Here is a 14,719-nt window from a genome sequence, read left to right as displayed (position 1 = left end):
ACGTGGTTGTGCAGCAGTACGCGCGGGCCTATCTTTGGTATGTACTAACCAAGGTAGTCTTCTCAGATGCAACCGGGAACTCAGCCCTCTGGATGTTCTTGGAGCCACTTAATAACTGGGATACCCAGTATAGCTGGGGTTCGGCCGCACTAGCATACTTGTATCGTCAGGTAAGAGATATTTGCAACCAATTATTTTGCATTTGTCATGCGCCTCCATATCTAACATGTTTGTTTGATTGCAGCTTGACTTGGCGTGTCGGAGGAAGGGAGGTACATCCTCATTGTCTGGGTTTGTTTGGAGCCTATCCGTGTGGATGTGGGAGCGGATCCCGGTTGGACGGCCCGATTTGAAGAACCCCCTCATGGCAAACCCACGGGGTAATCATGACGGGTTGCATGATGATGATCCATATCGGCGCCCTACGCTTGCTTACTATTGGGAACAAGTGACAGTGTACACAGGAAGCTCACATGTGCGATACAAGTGCTATATGAACGAGCTGGACACCTTGACTGCTGAGCAGGTTATGAGAAGTTCGATGAGATAAAATTTAGTCAAGAATGAAACTTATGTATGTAGCTAACAATGTATCTCTTTGTTTTGCAGGTACATTGGTTGCCTTATGTGGAAGATCGTGACTTTGATCTTAATGAGATGTGCACGCGTGATAGCCATCTTTGGTGGGCGAGGTGCCCAATGATATGCTTCTTCGCAGTCGAGTGGCACTTTGTAGACCGTGTGGCAAGACAATTTGGAAAAAGACAAGGTATTCCAATTGAGGAGAGCAAGGAGGAAATGCTATCTCTGCATCGGTAAGCAAGCATGCCTTGAGTATGTAGTAGAGCATTGAATAAGTCAGTGTTTGCTAATGCTTTGTCCCGTGCATCATTTGTAGGTTCGATCGAAGGAACAATCAGGATATATCGGATTGGGCAAACAAACACCGTGCGTGGATAGAAATTTGGAATCAAAGAGACACGTTAGTGCAATCAGAGAATAGACCTCACAATCAGTCAGCATATCAGAAGTATCAAGTGTGGTATGCGGATCGTTACCGGTTAAAGCTGAAGCCAGGTTGGACTCACGAGGAGTGGTCGGAGTTGGTGTCTGAAGACCCGGAGACTGCAGAAGGTTATCATACCTTCAACACGGCTGTGAGAGACACCAGAGGGGCTCATGTTGACTACGCACCGATGCATGACGAAATGGTAGTCTGTTTGACCTATTCTAACATACTTGCATCATGTTGTCTTTCTTTCAAATACATAAGTTTGGTGTGCTCATGAATTGCAGGGCAGAGAGTTGCTTCTGTGCGTCAACGATGCCAATGTTGCACTGAGTCATCCACCTGGTGGTGCATTATCTGAGAGGACTCTTAGGAGCACGATGGAGGTTAGTCGCAATATATTATAAAAGTTTTTTTCGCGGATTAGTTATTTGCATCTCATATCATAGCATATTTTGTGTTGTCGCAGAAGTTCAAGAAGCGGTTCCATAAGATGGCAGCTATGCTTTCTTGCCATGGTGCTCAGTCCAGTGACGTGTATGCACCAGGTAGCCGCGCCACCAGAGCTAATAAACGGCGTTATGTCCAGAACGAAGAGGACATAGAGGAGGAGGTCAATGAAGAGGAGCCAGCACATCAAGAGGAGCCAACACATCATGATGAGCATGAGTATGATGCAACACATCAAGAGGATCATGAGTATGATGTTGATGCTCCACAACCATCACAGGTTACACAACCGACACAAGGCAATGCCCACTCTAGAAAAGGCAAAGCAATAGCTAAGACACCGGGCCAGAAAGGTAGAAAGAAGATATGGAACACTCAATTCCATAGTCCGGAGTATCCTCATCAATTTATGCCTGCGGGAATGCAAAGATATAAGTCGAACATTGATGCAGAGGCGAAGGAGGCTAGCGAAGAGGAGGAGCATGAGGCTAGCGAAGAGGAGGAGCATACACTTGCAGATATCGTGAAGAGAGGAAGGAAGAAGTGAGCTTGTTGTAGTTTGTTTCAATGAGCTTGTTCTAGTTTGTTTCGACGAACCTGGTGTAGTCTCTTTCCATGAACTTGTTGTCGTTTCTTTCCATGAACTTGTTGCCGTTCGAATTAAGTTGTACCGGATTCGTGAAGTTGCTATGAATGTTTGACATGAATGATGTGATTTATGTTAATTGTTGTTTCCTGTAATTTAGTCATTTATATGAATGTTTATATGAATGTTTGACATGAATGATGAAATCTGTACTTAGTCATCTATATGCATAGGGAGCCAGACGCTAGGGTCCTTGGCGTCTGGCTGTAAGTCAGGGGACCAGACGCCAGGGTCCTTGGCGTCTGGCTGTAAGTCAGGCGACCAAACGCCAGGGTCCTTGGCGTCTGGCAGTCTACTGACACCAGAAACAGGGTAAAGCAGGGGAGCCAGACGCCAGGGTCCTTGGCGTCTGGTCCTGGTGCAGACAATACTTGCTTTTTCACTTGTAGTTTTGTCTTTTCACTTGTAGTTTTGAATAACATACATACATAAGCATTGCATAGTCTTTTCATAACACTATAGTTGACAAATGACAAACATAGTTCAAATTACAAACTTAGTTCATGACCACGATGGTCTACGATACAATGTCTCGAATGACATAGCAAATTACAAACATAGTTCAAATTACACAAATAGTCTCGAATGACATAAGTAGTTCATGACCACGATGGTTGAAACGACATGAACATCACATATAACTCGGTTTCCTGTAGCAATGCAAGTCAACAACCCTTTTCCATTTCCATTCTTCCAGCATTTCTTGAATCTTGTCATCATCGGTTATGTCAACCAATTTTCTTTCCCCGGGGCCATCTGACTTCCTCCTGCTGACGTAGTACACAAAATCCTCTTCCTTCAACCCTTGCTTCAACATGAATTTAGTCTTCAACCAATCGAAAGTGAGGTCCACTTGACTAACTTGCACAATACATGGAGACAATCCATGCACATGAACAACAGGGCTAAGCACCCACCGAGTTTCGTTAGCCATCTACAGCACACAAATCTCTTAGTAGCTAACCTATGATACATTAAACCACGAGGAAAACAAACTAGGGTTTTCACAAAAGTATGATAAACAAACTAGGGACCCTGGCGTCTGGATCTGGGAGGCAGACGCCATGCACCCTGGCGTCTGGGTGTGGGCCTGGTGTTTTTGCACACAGCTTGTTAAAGTTTTTGCTTAGCAACAACTAGCAAACACTGTTAAATATGAACAAAGCATGCTACTCTCAACCAAAAATATGAACAAAGCATATCAACTAGTCTCGAATGACGAACATAGTTTGCACATAATCTTAAATAGTCTCGAATGACAGAAATAGTTCATGACCACACAAGGTCTCGAATAATAAGTTCATACATTAAACAAAGTCTCGACAGTTCATCATCGACGCCGGTGCCTTTCCATTTGTCTACTGAGTAGTCCGGGGCCACCTTCCCTTCTTGTCACGTGCCTCGTCCTCCTCTCGTGCATCGCGAGCCCTTGCAAGTTTGCTTGCCCTCTCTTCTTGACGAGCCGCCTTCTCTTTGCGTGCCCTCTATTGCTCACGCTTCTTGCGCTCACGAGCCTCCTTCTCACGACGCTCCCGCTCCAATCCCCGTACATAGGACTCCTCGAATAGGCGCTGCCTCCGTAACCAATCTGCACGTTGGTCCTCTTGGATATCTTTTGGTACCTCGTGATCTATCCAAGTGAAGTACTTGCAAAGTGGAGGAGGGGACTACATATAAACCATGATTTTGTTAGACATATGAGTGACAACTTGTTGATGTTTTTTATATGTACACCTAACATACCGGTGGTATGTCATATGCGTTAGTTGGCCTTCGACGATCATGTGCATAGTTGGGACACACGAAAAACCTTCTACCTTCTGTCCATGACTTGTTGCGGTCAGTGGACACCTTCAGCTTGCAAACATCACCACACCAACATGGTGGTGTGGGCACATCCTTCTCCTTCTTCTTGTCCAAACTGGCCTCCAACCACGTCTTCGGCATGTCCTCTTGGTCCGCGCACGGTGGCCTCGTCCTGGAACCGGATGAAGCCATGCCTACAAAAAGAACAATTGTTAGCACAAGACATTAAGAGAGCAAATGCATAAATGCTAGGAATTGTATGAACAAATAATATACCATTATTATTAGATCAACCATCTGGATTAAACAAATAACCGAAGGCCGATCCATTATCAACCATTCCTCTACGACCACCTCTAGCACTTGTGCTTCCTCTTCGACCACGACCACCTCTAGCACTTGTGGCTGCTCGACCACCACCTCTAGCACTTGTGCTAGCTCGACCACCACCTCTAGCACTTGTGCTCCCTCTACGAACACTAGCACCTCTAGCACTTGTGCTCCCTCTACGACCACCACTACCATCTCTGACGCTCGTTCTTCCTCGACCACCACCACCGTCACCTCTTCCACCTCTTTCACCATCGGTGCCGCCTCCACGACTTGTTTTTCTTTTTTTGGTTTTCTTTTTTTTGCATGTCCGCTCATTGTGTCCCCCTTCACCGCACACCCCACAGTTGATAATGTCAGGAGCCTCCATGAAATGACCGCTACCAAATTGTTTCATGCCAGTGTATCCAGCCAGGTCATCCATATCACCCCTGAACCTCTTAGTTCTCCTTCTACCCTTCGTCTCCACCTTCAGAAGAGGGTCTGGCCTAATATGAGGGCCATGGTACTCAGGCCACTGTGATTGGTCCAAGAAAGGGTGAAATCTTGGCGCCCATGTCAACCTAGTAGCTTCCACATGGAACTCTTGCATCCTCACGGTTTTTTCATCATTAACATGTATGTTTCTCGCCTTCGCCGCCGTTATCAAATGCGAGCATGGCCAATTATACTTACTAGGCCTCTCGCACTGGCACCACCGAGTCTTCAGTTTCACCTCAAATGCAGCACCACCATATTGTCTACCATCTCGTGTTGTGCCACCTGGCTCATCAATTTGATAGATCATTTCAAGTCTATCGAATACGATAACTTGTTGTCGTGAAGACTTGCTTGCTTGTAACTGCAACCATTCATCAACCTTTTTCGGATAATCCTTTTTTTCACCTATCCATTTTGCAGTCTCTTCAGAATGCCTCTGAAAGTACTCATTAAGCTTGAAGAAGGTGTACTCCACTATTGCAGTCACCGGCAAAGCACGAGCACCCTTCAACACATTGTTGAAACATTCTACGAGATTGCTCGTCATGTCGCCATATCGCCAACCACCATCGTCATGAGCGCGTGCCCACTTGTGCTTCTCACTTAAATTCCTAGTTAAGAAGTCTTTTCCCCCTTCGTTCACCGCTGCAAAGAGTTTGTTGTACCGAGCATCGAAACCTTGGGTGGTGAAGGCCACACATACATGGGTAAGGTCTTTGCTGAGCTCCTTGCTCTTACATGCCCGGTAAAAGTTGGCCACGAAATGCCTCATGCACCATCTGTGGTGAAGCTTTGGAAATCCTGGAATAACAATGTCCATTGCCTTGAGTATGCCATGATGTCGGTCCGATATGATGCATACCTCCCTAGCCCCAATCACGTTGTGCCTAACATGACCCATGAACCACTCCCAGTTGTCTTGGTGCTCGGAAGGCACCAAAGCAAATGCACATGGCAACACGTTGTCGTTTGATGAGTGCGCCATTGCTACCATTAGTGTGCCCTTATATCTACCGGTCAAGAACGTGCCATCTATAGACAAGACCGGACGACAATGCTGAAACGCCTCCACACATTGTCCATAACTCCAGAAGGCATGGTGGAACACTCCCTCGTGATCCTCGACCACATGAAACATGCCCGGGTTCCTATGTGCAATGGCGGCCAACAACCTTGGGAGCTGGTTGTATGCTTCTTCATAACCACCGTACAACATCCTAATAGCATTTGCCTTTGCCTTCCATGCCTTCCCATACTTGACTTCATAACCAAATTGTTTTTTCACCGTCCGCATGAGAAACCTCACTTTCACAGTGGGATCAAAGGCTATGTCTTTCATCCATTTGTATCCAAGATACTCAGATGTGAGTTGACGGTGTGTCTTTCTAAGTCGTTTCGATGGCGGTTTGCATCTATGAGTGGTATCACAACTTGTTAACACCCATTCTTCGGTTTCTTTAAGCTTTCTTGCACGAACCTTCCATGTGCATTCCTTTTGCTCACACACCACGGTGTAACGCAATTTCATGTCGGAGTGCTCAACATAAATTGGCCTATGGTTTCGAATGGCATAGTCCGCCAACCAAAACTTCAGCATAGGCAAGCTCAGAAACTTCAATCCTTTCTTCAAATAAGCATTCTCGTCCTCATTCTCCACCCTTGGTTCTCCTGGATCCGGGCATGGTGTTGGCTCAATCGCCGTCATTCTCATTCCACCGTCAACAACAGCTTTATGGGCAAGGCCGAGATCTTTAAATAAGTGAGTTCTTTTTTGTAAGCCCGTCAGCTCAAAGTGGATTTGGTTCTCCTCCTTTGTGAATCCATGCTCGTCCAACTGTTCAACTGGACCCTCGTCATCCGAGTCATACGCATATTGACGCCTAAAAGGCAAGTCACGATCCATGTCCTTTTGCGCTATGTACACATCCAAGTCACCAACATCATTGCCATGAAACCCTTCCTCTTGCTCTTCATCGTCATCATAAGCATCTTCATCCTCTTGAATTACTCCGTCACTAGCAATCACCTCAACTTCATTTGCTTGGCTAGTTGGTGGTTGGCTAGAAGCATTGGGGGCATACAACTCAACCTCATTTGCTTGGCTAGTTGGTGGTTGGCTAGAAGCATTGGGGGCATACAACTCAACCTCATTTGCTTTGATAGTTGGTACACGGGGACATGGTGGGGGATAAACATTGGGGGCATCAACCACAACCCTATGCTCAACAAGTGGCACCATTGTCCTCTCGCTCATGTCATCCATTGGGGAAGAGACATGCCGGTTCAAATCAAAGGTAAACCGAGGAGATTCAGTGGTGGCAAACAATTCAAGTGACTTGTCTTCCGATTGGGATACTTTTTCCTTGTATACATCCCAATGCAAATCCGAGGTGATAGGCATACTTTTCAAGCGAGATTTGGCTCCAACTCCAACATCATACCTTCCTATTAACTTAACATCAACATTGGTGTCCATCCACTTCAAGACTTGTCTCACTTTTGCAACAACATCCTCATAGCTAGGGCTTCTATCAAAAACCAATGGTTCCTCACCCGTGTCGGCATTGTTACTCAAGAATGCCTCCTTGTCAATGTAATGAACATTAAAAAGTCTCTCCATCTAAAAATTACATGAATGCATTTAAGACCTCAATGAGAATTGGTGTTTATCCAAATACATCTTATTATATCCAAATCATATCAACACTAAATTATTGGCGATGTCCACAAAAGTATCACTAATCACTAATTAACACACTAAGCAAAGTTAACCCTAATCACTAACTAACCCTAACCCCCAATCTTTCTACTCAACAAACATATATTCCTACTACACACCATGCATAGCACTATATTATCAAAGTTAACCAAGCCATTCACACTAACATAAGGGGGAGAAAACATGAACTAGGGTTCCACCAACATGTATAAAATGCAACCAAAAGGACAAGACTTAACAAAAAATAATTGGATGATTTGGGAGAGATTAACAAGAGCAACAAAGTGATGGAAAGATCCACCTAAGGGATGTACCTTTTGGAGAGGATTTGAGGGGGGAGCTTGAGGGGTGAGAGAGAGTGGGGAGGCAGCAACTCTTCTTCAAGCTCGGGCTGGATTGGGGAAAGTGTGTGGGGTGGGACCCACACACTCTCCCGGTGGGGTTATCCACTTACCGGGGCCAGACGCCACGGTCCCTGGCGTCTGGCCCCTTTGCCACGTCAGCAGGTCAACGGGCAGGCAGGCAGTGCGGGCCAGGGGCCAGACGCCAGGGACCCCGGCGTCTGCTTCGTAACCCAGACGCCAGGGACCTTGGCGTCACCGAAAAAGGTCAGAAACGAATTTTTTTTCGAAACGAGGTCAAATCGGGATTTAGTTTGCTTTAAGGGTCAGAACAGTAATTTTGTCCCTCTTGGCCCCGACCATAGCTAGTCGACATGGTGTCTCACTCCTATCTCGCGGTTCCACCGGAGGGAGAGGGACGCGCGCACCTACTACTACTACTAGCCCGGTAGCAAGCCGTATGCCCATGGGGCCTAGGGGTGTGTGTACAATTGTCAATTGAGCAGGAGACTATACTAGTATTCCATTCCAAGTGCCCCGCGCCGACCACCTTCTTCAATCCGCAGCCGAGCGAGGCTGCTGCCCTCCATGTTCGTTTCCCTCTTCTTTCCTTTTTGTATTGTGTACATCAGTACATATAATAAAGAAGAGTTTGTTTAGTCCCCTCGTTTCCCCTTGTCTTTGTCATGGGCAACGACCGAACCAACCGGGGAAGGAACCTTCGTCTCTCCCTCTCTCTGTCTCTCACCATCCGCGTCCCCGACCATTCCTCCCTTTCCCACGGCGCGCCCTCCGCTCCCCTTCCTTCTGCCTGGCGGGCCCTCCCCGGCGGCCACGGGGCCTCTATAAATAGGCAACGCTGCTCCCTCCCGTCTCCACACCATCCACCGCATCCCATCCCAGGACATTAAAAAAGGACAAGAGCTCGATTCAAATCAAACCCAATCCTGCGCTACGCATCGCGCTTCTTCCGTCCGTGCGTTCGCCAGAGCTGAGAGTTTGAGGAGATGGCGGGCGGCGGTGTCGAGGACGTCTACGGCGAGGACAGGGCCACCGAGGAGCAGCTCATCACGCCATGGTCATTCTCCGTCGCAAGGTAATGCCGCTAACCAAAACCGACATGTTCTGCTTCGTGATCCAAGCCACTCTTACGGCAGATCCCCCTCCGGCCGGAAATGAAGTTCCATGGCAATTCCACCTCCGCTATCTTGAGAAATTATGATGGTGCGTGCGTGCGTCGGTGCGTGTGTTTCCGCGGTGATCCGCATCGGCACGGCGAGATCATGCGATTTCGGTTGTGGTCTCGTGTGACTTAGGATTTGGTCGGCAACTTACTATTGCGATCGCGACTATTTAGGGCACGGTTGTAAACCCATCTTTTCCTTCCTTCCTTCCTCACGCCTGCCAAAATATTTTCTTCGTTTTGGGATATCCTGCTCCTGCCTTGTTACCACTGCGCTGAAAGTTCTCGTCTGCGTTACTCTGTTTCTTGACGTTAACACATGCATGATGACATTTCCTTGCGTGCAATCAACCAACAGTGGGCACCAGCTTCTGAGGGACCCCCGGCACAACAAGGGGCTGGCCTTCACCGAGGCGGAGCGCGACGCGCACTACATCCGGGGGCTCCTCCCGCCGGCCATCGTCTCCCAGGAGCACCAGGAGAAGAAGATCATGCACAACCTCCGCAGTTACACCGTGCCCCTGCATCGCTACGTCGCCATGATGGACCTCCAGGAGAGGAACGAGAGGCTCTTCTACAAGCTCCTCATCGACAACGTCGAGGAGCTGCTCCCCGTCGTCTACACGCCCGTCGTCGGCGAGGCCTGCCAGAAGTACGGCAGCATCTACCGCCGCCCGCAGGGGCTCTACATCAGCCTCAAGGACAAGTGCGTCTCTCTCTCTCTCTTCTCCCTCTCTCTCTAGCGCTGTGCGTTTCTCTCTGACAGTAAACTGTTCAAGACTGGCGTACATGTCTGACATGTCAAGCACTTTTCAGGGGCAAGGTGCTCGAGGTGCTCAAGAACTGGCCTGAGAGGAGCATCCAGGTCATCGTCGTCACCGACGGCGAGCGCATTTTGGGGCTCGGAGATCTGGGCTGCCAGGTATCAATATGTTCAAGGATGATGCACCACCAACCTTTTTCTGATTCCTTTAAAAAAACCTTTTCCTGATTGTTAATGCTCATGCATGTTATGATGATCTTGTGCAGGGTATGGGTATCCCGGTTGGCAAACTGTCTCTGTACACCGCCCTCGGAGGAGTTCGCCCATCAGCTGTAAGTGTGGTTCTGAATGTTCTGAAAGCATGCAAGGATCAAAACCAGTGGATCGCTCTGCTGACTGATTTATACAGTATTAACAATGTAATGATCGTGATGCAGTGCCTGCCAATTACCATCGATGTTGGCACCAACAATGAGACATTGCTCAACGACGAGTACTACATCGGGCTCCGTCAACGGCGTGCTACCGGCGAGGTAATGCCGATGGCTGTACGCAGCAGTCTACTAGACTCTTTTGACATGTCGATGATGCTGAACTTTGTGTTTGTTTCATGGCTGCCAGGAATACCATGAGCTTCTTCAAGAGTTCATGAATGCAGTGAAGCAAAACTACGGCGAGAAAGTCCTGGTCCAGTTTGAGGACTTTGCCAACCACAATGCATTCGATTTGCTCGCAAAGTACAGCAAGAGCCATCTCGTCTTCAACGATGATATTCAGGTGCTTCATTCATTCCCGTACTGTTGGTACCAAGTCATCACAAGGTGAAGCATTACTGTCTTTATTATCTCCAGAGGCACTGAACAGAAATGGTGGTGTTGCAGGGCACAGCATCAGTGGTCCTCGCAGGCCTCTTGGCGGCCCTGAAGATGATCGGTGGAGGCCTTGTGGATCAGACCTACCTCTTCCTTGGTGCTGGAGAGGCTGGAACTGGCATTGCAGAGCTCATTGCTCTTGAGATGTCGAAACACGTAAGACAGCAAGCTCTGCATTGCCTATGGATCAGCCAGTCCATGGTGTATTACGTATCGCTGATGTCGAATTGCTCGTTTTACAGACTGAACTCCCGGTGGACGACTGCCGCAAGAAGATCTGGCTGGTGGACTCCAAGGTTGGTCGCTCATCTCATCTCAGGAATTGCAGCAAGATTTAGCACGACGTTTTGTCTCTGACACGTAGGGCTCGTGTTGTGCAGGGTCTGCTTGTTGAGTCCAGAAAAGAGTCTCTGCAGCACTTCAAGAAGCCGTTCGCTCATGAGCACGAAGAACTGAAGACCCTGCTGGAGGCCGTCCAGTCCATCAAGCCAACCGTGCTGATCGGAACCTCCGGCGTCGGGAAGACCTTCACCCAAGAAGTGATCGAGGCCATGGCCTCCTTCAACGAGGTACGCAGCTGGTCCGGCCATGATAATCCTATCACATTTCTTTCTTGATTCGAGCTGCAGAGACGCTAAACAGAGGCCGTGTGAGAAATGCAGAAACCCGTCATCTTCTCGCTGTCGAACCCAACGTCGCACTCGGAGTGCACGGCCGAGGAGGCCTACACCTGGAGCAAGGGCACGGCGGTGTTCGCGAGCGGCAGCCCGTTCGACCCCGTGGAGTACGAGGGGAAGACGTACGTGCCCGGGCAGTCCAACAACGCCTACGTGTTCCCCGGCTTCGGCCTCGGCGTCGTCATCTCCGGCGCCATCCGCGTCCACGACGACATGCTCCTCGCCGCCTGTAAGTATCTGCATCTCCTCTCGCGCGTTTGCGGCGGCTGGTGACTGAATCTGAATCTGAATCTGATGATGGTGAATGGTGTTTGGTTTGGCTGGGTGCAGCGGAGGCGCTGGCGGAGGAGGCGACCCAGGAGAACTTCGACAAGGGGCTCATCTTCCCGCCCTTCACCAACATCCGCAAGATCTCGGCCAGCATCGCCGCCAAGGTGGCCGCCAAGGCCTACGACCTGGGCCTGGCCAGCCGGCTGCCGCGGCCCGACGACCTGTTCAAGTACGCCGAGAGCTGCATGTACACCCCGCTCTACCGCAGCTACAGGTGAGCGCGGCGGCAGTTTTGCGGCGAGGACGGACGGAGTCAGTCAATAAAATCAATCTCCTTCCCCCATATGCCAACCAGCTCAAGGTTCAGCGACGCAACCTAAAACATAGGCTTGTTTTTTCTGTGTCCGTCTATGCGTATGTGTACTCTTGTGCTGTTCTACTTTGCTTTACTTTTGTACTGTAATGTACTGTTTACGGGAGCACGGCACGCACGCACCTGTCTATCTGTGTCGAGGTGCGTCGTCGTCGTCGATTCTTTTGTCAGATTGAGTTAAACGAGTGTAATAGTTTGATGATTTGTGTTACCAGGGTTGCTCTTTTACTTTCCACGCTCGACAAATGTGCTGAAGCATTAGGATGTGTTTGTGGACGCTGAATTTCCGAGCTCGAGCTCAAATTAGCTCAGGTGAACAGTAAAATCCAAAAATATTAAAATAAAATTTAAAAAATTCTGGAATTATTCCAGAGCAAACATTGATAAATGTTTTCGGTGCTCATAAAATTCCATCAAAGAATGACATTCGTGGAAGAGGTGGCAACAATGACATCCGCGAATGTCATTTCATGATGAAAATTTTCAAGCACTTGAAACATTTGTCAAAATTCATTAAAAAAATCAGTTTTTTCCATTTATTTTTATTTTTTTGTGAGCTTGATGTTGGTCGTGAGCTCAAGCTCGCGAGTAGAAGATGACTTTTGTGTGTTTGGTCCTCTCTCCAACATGCATCAAACATGTTTCAGTTGCGTCACATTCCATCGCCAGTGAGCATGCATCAAACATGTGTTGGTCCTCTCTCAAAGCCCACCTCAAAGATATGAGCAAACACCGGCCATCGTCCTCATCGATCCATCTATCGCGTTCCTCCCGTCTCTGTAGGGCTGGTCTTTGAGGGTATGTTTGATAGCCTGCATTAGGTCCAACCAAACCCACGGGGTGCAAAAATGTCCTATTTGATAGCCTATATTCACTGTTTGGTTAGCATAGCACAAAACTTAAAGTACCCTACCAGGCAGGCTCGTTGGAACAGTGGAATCGCCCGTTTCCCCTCAGCCAAACTCGGACGATACAAGGAAGGGGAATACGGCGTCAAGCTCATGAGAGCAAGGAGATGGTGCGAGATCGTGCGCGTCCCCAAAAATCTGCAGGAAGAATTTGTGGCCACCTCCTGCCGAATCAGTCGCCCTATACAGCCACCCTCGGCTCACGACCCAAACTCGCGCCCCCTCATTCGAGCTCTCCGTTTTGCGCGGATCGTCATCGACGAGCAGGTAAGCGACACGTCTTCTTCGGCTGGCGGTCGACAACGGCGACGATTTGTCTTCTTCCTGTTTCCGACCAGTTCCACGCCTCCATCGGGCTTAATCGATGGTTGTAAGTTCGGTCAGTCCGTCCTTCCTACTAATTCTATCTTAGATATGTGAGCATGTGGTAGCACTATAGACCGTCGATCCATGAGAATGTGATGTTTTGGTAGCTAGTGTTGATGAATTGGTAGCATGATAGGTGTTGCTTGTAAGTTTTGATGATGTTCATGTTGTTCCTTGTCAACAAGGATGATACCATGGTAGATTTGGTGCTAGCCTCTGAATCGGAGCATGTGTAGTATGCTAGTTTGCAAGTATGTAGGTGTGGTAGTGTGTTGAACTTCATGGCATGCTATGAGATTGAAGATCAGTCATAGGGTGATGTGTTGAACTTCATGGTCCATGTGTAATATGCTTACTATCCATGCGTAGTGGTCCTTCTTACTGTCCATGTGTAGTGTGTTTCACAAATCGTGACGCTAACGCTTGTAGGACATGAGGCTGCAAGATTTTAGCCATTTCATTGTCTTGTTCGAGAGCCAATTCCCGTCATCCTATTTTGAGGACCCCTAGCCTATGACCGAGGATCAGATATCTCTGAATTAGATTCCCTCGAGGGGTCTGCAAGGCGTCTACCATTTGTGCCTAGCACATATGTGTCAGATGCGTCTAATGTTGTTGCTTCTACACATAAGGCAACCACCAAGGCTAGGAGGGCAAAGATGGCTGGGAGGGGGAACTCAATGAAATGTCAGTCGTTCTTACTACTTTCGTGCTTAACAAATATGTAAGATCATAGTCAACAGGGTAAGGACTGATAAGGGCTTCAAGGAGGTGCACTTGAAATCTGTTTCCAAGAAGGTGTTTGACATGTGGCCAAGAGGTCACCTCGACACAAGTCTGCAATCACCTCAGGAAGTGGAGTGCCAGATGGATCCTGATACGTCTCCAACGTATCTATAATTTTTTATTGTTTCATGCTGTTATATTATCATTGTCAGATGTTTTACAATCATTTTATAGCAACTTTATATCATTTTTGGGGACTAGCCTATTGACATAGTGCCTAGTGCCAGTTGCTGTTTTTTGCTTGTCTTTTACTTCGCAGAAAATCAATACCAAACAGAGTCCAACACAGCGAAAACTTTTTGGATATTTTTTCTGGACCAGAAGGCGCACGATGAACCAAGGAAGTACCAGAGGGGAGCTCCAAGGGGAGCACAACCCACTGTTGGAAATATGCCCTAGAGGCAATAATAAATTGGTTATTATTATATTTCCTTGTTCATGATAATCGTTTATTATCCATGCTAGAATTGTATTGATAGGAAACTCAGATACATGTGTGGATACATAGACAACACCATGTCCCTAGTAAGCCTCTAGGTGACTAGCTCGTTGATCAATAGATGGTTACAGTTTCCTAACCATGGACATTGGATGTCATTGATAACGGGATCACATCATTAGAAGAATGATGTGATGGACAAGACCCAATCCTAAGCATAGCACAAGATCGTGTAGTTCGCATGCTAAAGCTTTTCTTATGTCAAGAATCGTTTCCTTAGACCATGAGATTGTGCAACTCC

At 47.8% G+C, this 14,719-nt stretch overlaps 2 protein-coding genes and 1 long non-coding RNA gene across 3 annotated transcripts; 2 read left to right on the top strand and 1 right to left on the bottom strand.

Moving 5' to 3' along the window:
* Nucleotides 1–11: 11 nt before the first annotated feature.
* LOC119275765 lies at nt 12–2,151 on the top strand. Its single transcript, XM_037556706.1, has 6 exons — nt 12–170; nt 245–526; nt 610–815; nt 899–1,211; nt 1,297–1,395; nt 1,479–2,151. Exons 1-6 carry the CDS (start codon nt 93–95, stop codon nt 2,004–2,006), a joined length of 1,506 nt encoding a protein of 501 aa, XP_037412603.1. The 5' UTR covers nt 12–92; the 3' UTR covers nt 2,007–2,151.
* A 1,504-nt stretch (nt 2,152–3,655) lies between these two features.
* Nucleotides 3,656–7,811, bottom strand: LOC119275702. The gene is made up of 3 exons (XR_005135856.1): nt 7,755–7,811; nt 3,849–4,105; nt 3,656–3,772 (listed from the first exon to the last, which is right to left on the bottom strand). It is a non-coding gene; the product is annotated as an uncharacterized LOC119275702 (long non-coding RNA).
* Nucleotides 7,812–8,650: 839 nt separating this feature from the next.
* On the top strand, nt 8,651–12,147 carry LOC119368113 (NADP-dependent malic enzyme, chloroplastic-like). Its single transcript, XM_037633459.1, has 11 exons — nt 8,651–8,877; nt 9,323–9,670; nt 9,781–9,886; nt 9,994–10,059; nt 10,165–10,260; nt 10,349–10,504; nt 10,609–10,755; nt 10,842–10,895; nt 10,980–11,168; nt 11,262–11,505; nt 11,607–12,147. Exons 1-11 carry the CDS (start codon nt 8,789–8,791, stop codon nt 11,822–11,824), a joined length of 1,713 nt encoding a protein of 570 aa, XP_037489356.1. The 5' UTR covers nt 8,651–8,788; the 3' UTR covers nt 11,825–12,147.
* Nucleotides 12,148–14,719: the final 2,572 nt, after the last annotated feature.

This window comes from Triticum dicoccoides, chromosome 1A (assembly GCF_002162155.2).
Source record: "Triticum dicoccoides isolate Atlit2015 ecotype Zavitan chromosome 1A, WEW_v2.0, whole genome shotgun sequence".
NCBI classification, from domain to species: Eukaryota; Viridiplantae; Streptophyta; class Magnoliopsida; order Poales; family Poaceae; genus Triticum; species Triticum dicoccoides.
Note: the sequence above shows the minus strand (reverse complement) of the source record. Positions and strands in the feature narration are given on the sequence as shown.

Bases quoted from the DNA above. Each gene is read 5' to 3' on its own strand.
- LOC119275765 (XM_037556706.1), top strand. From the start codon at position 93: ATGTTCTTGGAGCCACTTAATAACTGGGATACCCAGTATAGCTGGGGT. The intron at 527-609 runs GTTATGAGAAGT...TTTGTTTTGCAG, and splicing joins ACACCTTGACTGCTGAGCAG to GTACATTGGTTGCCTTATGT. The intron at 816-898 runs GTAAGCAAGCAT...CATCATTTGTAG, and splicing joins GAAATGCTATCTCTGCATCG to GTTCGATCGAAGGAACAATC.
- LOC119368113 (XM_037633459.1), top strand. From the start codon at position 8,789: ATGGCGGGCGGCGGTGTCGAGGACGTCTACGGCGAGGACAGGGCCACC. The intron at 9,671-9,780 runs GTGCGTCTCTCT...AGCACTTTTCAG, and splicing joins TACATCAGCCTCAAGGACAA to GGGCAAGGTGCTCGAGGTGC. The intron at 9,887-9,993 runs GTATCAATATGT...GATCTTGTGCAG, and splicing joins TCGGAGATCTGGGCTGCCAG to GGTATGGGTATCCCGGTTGG.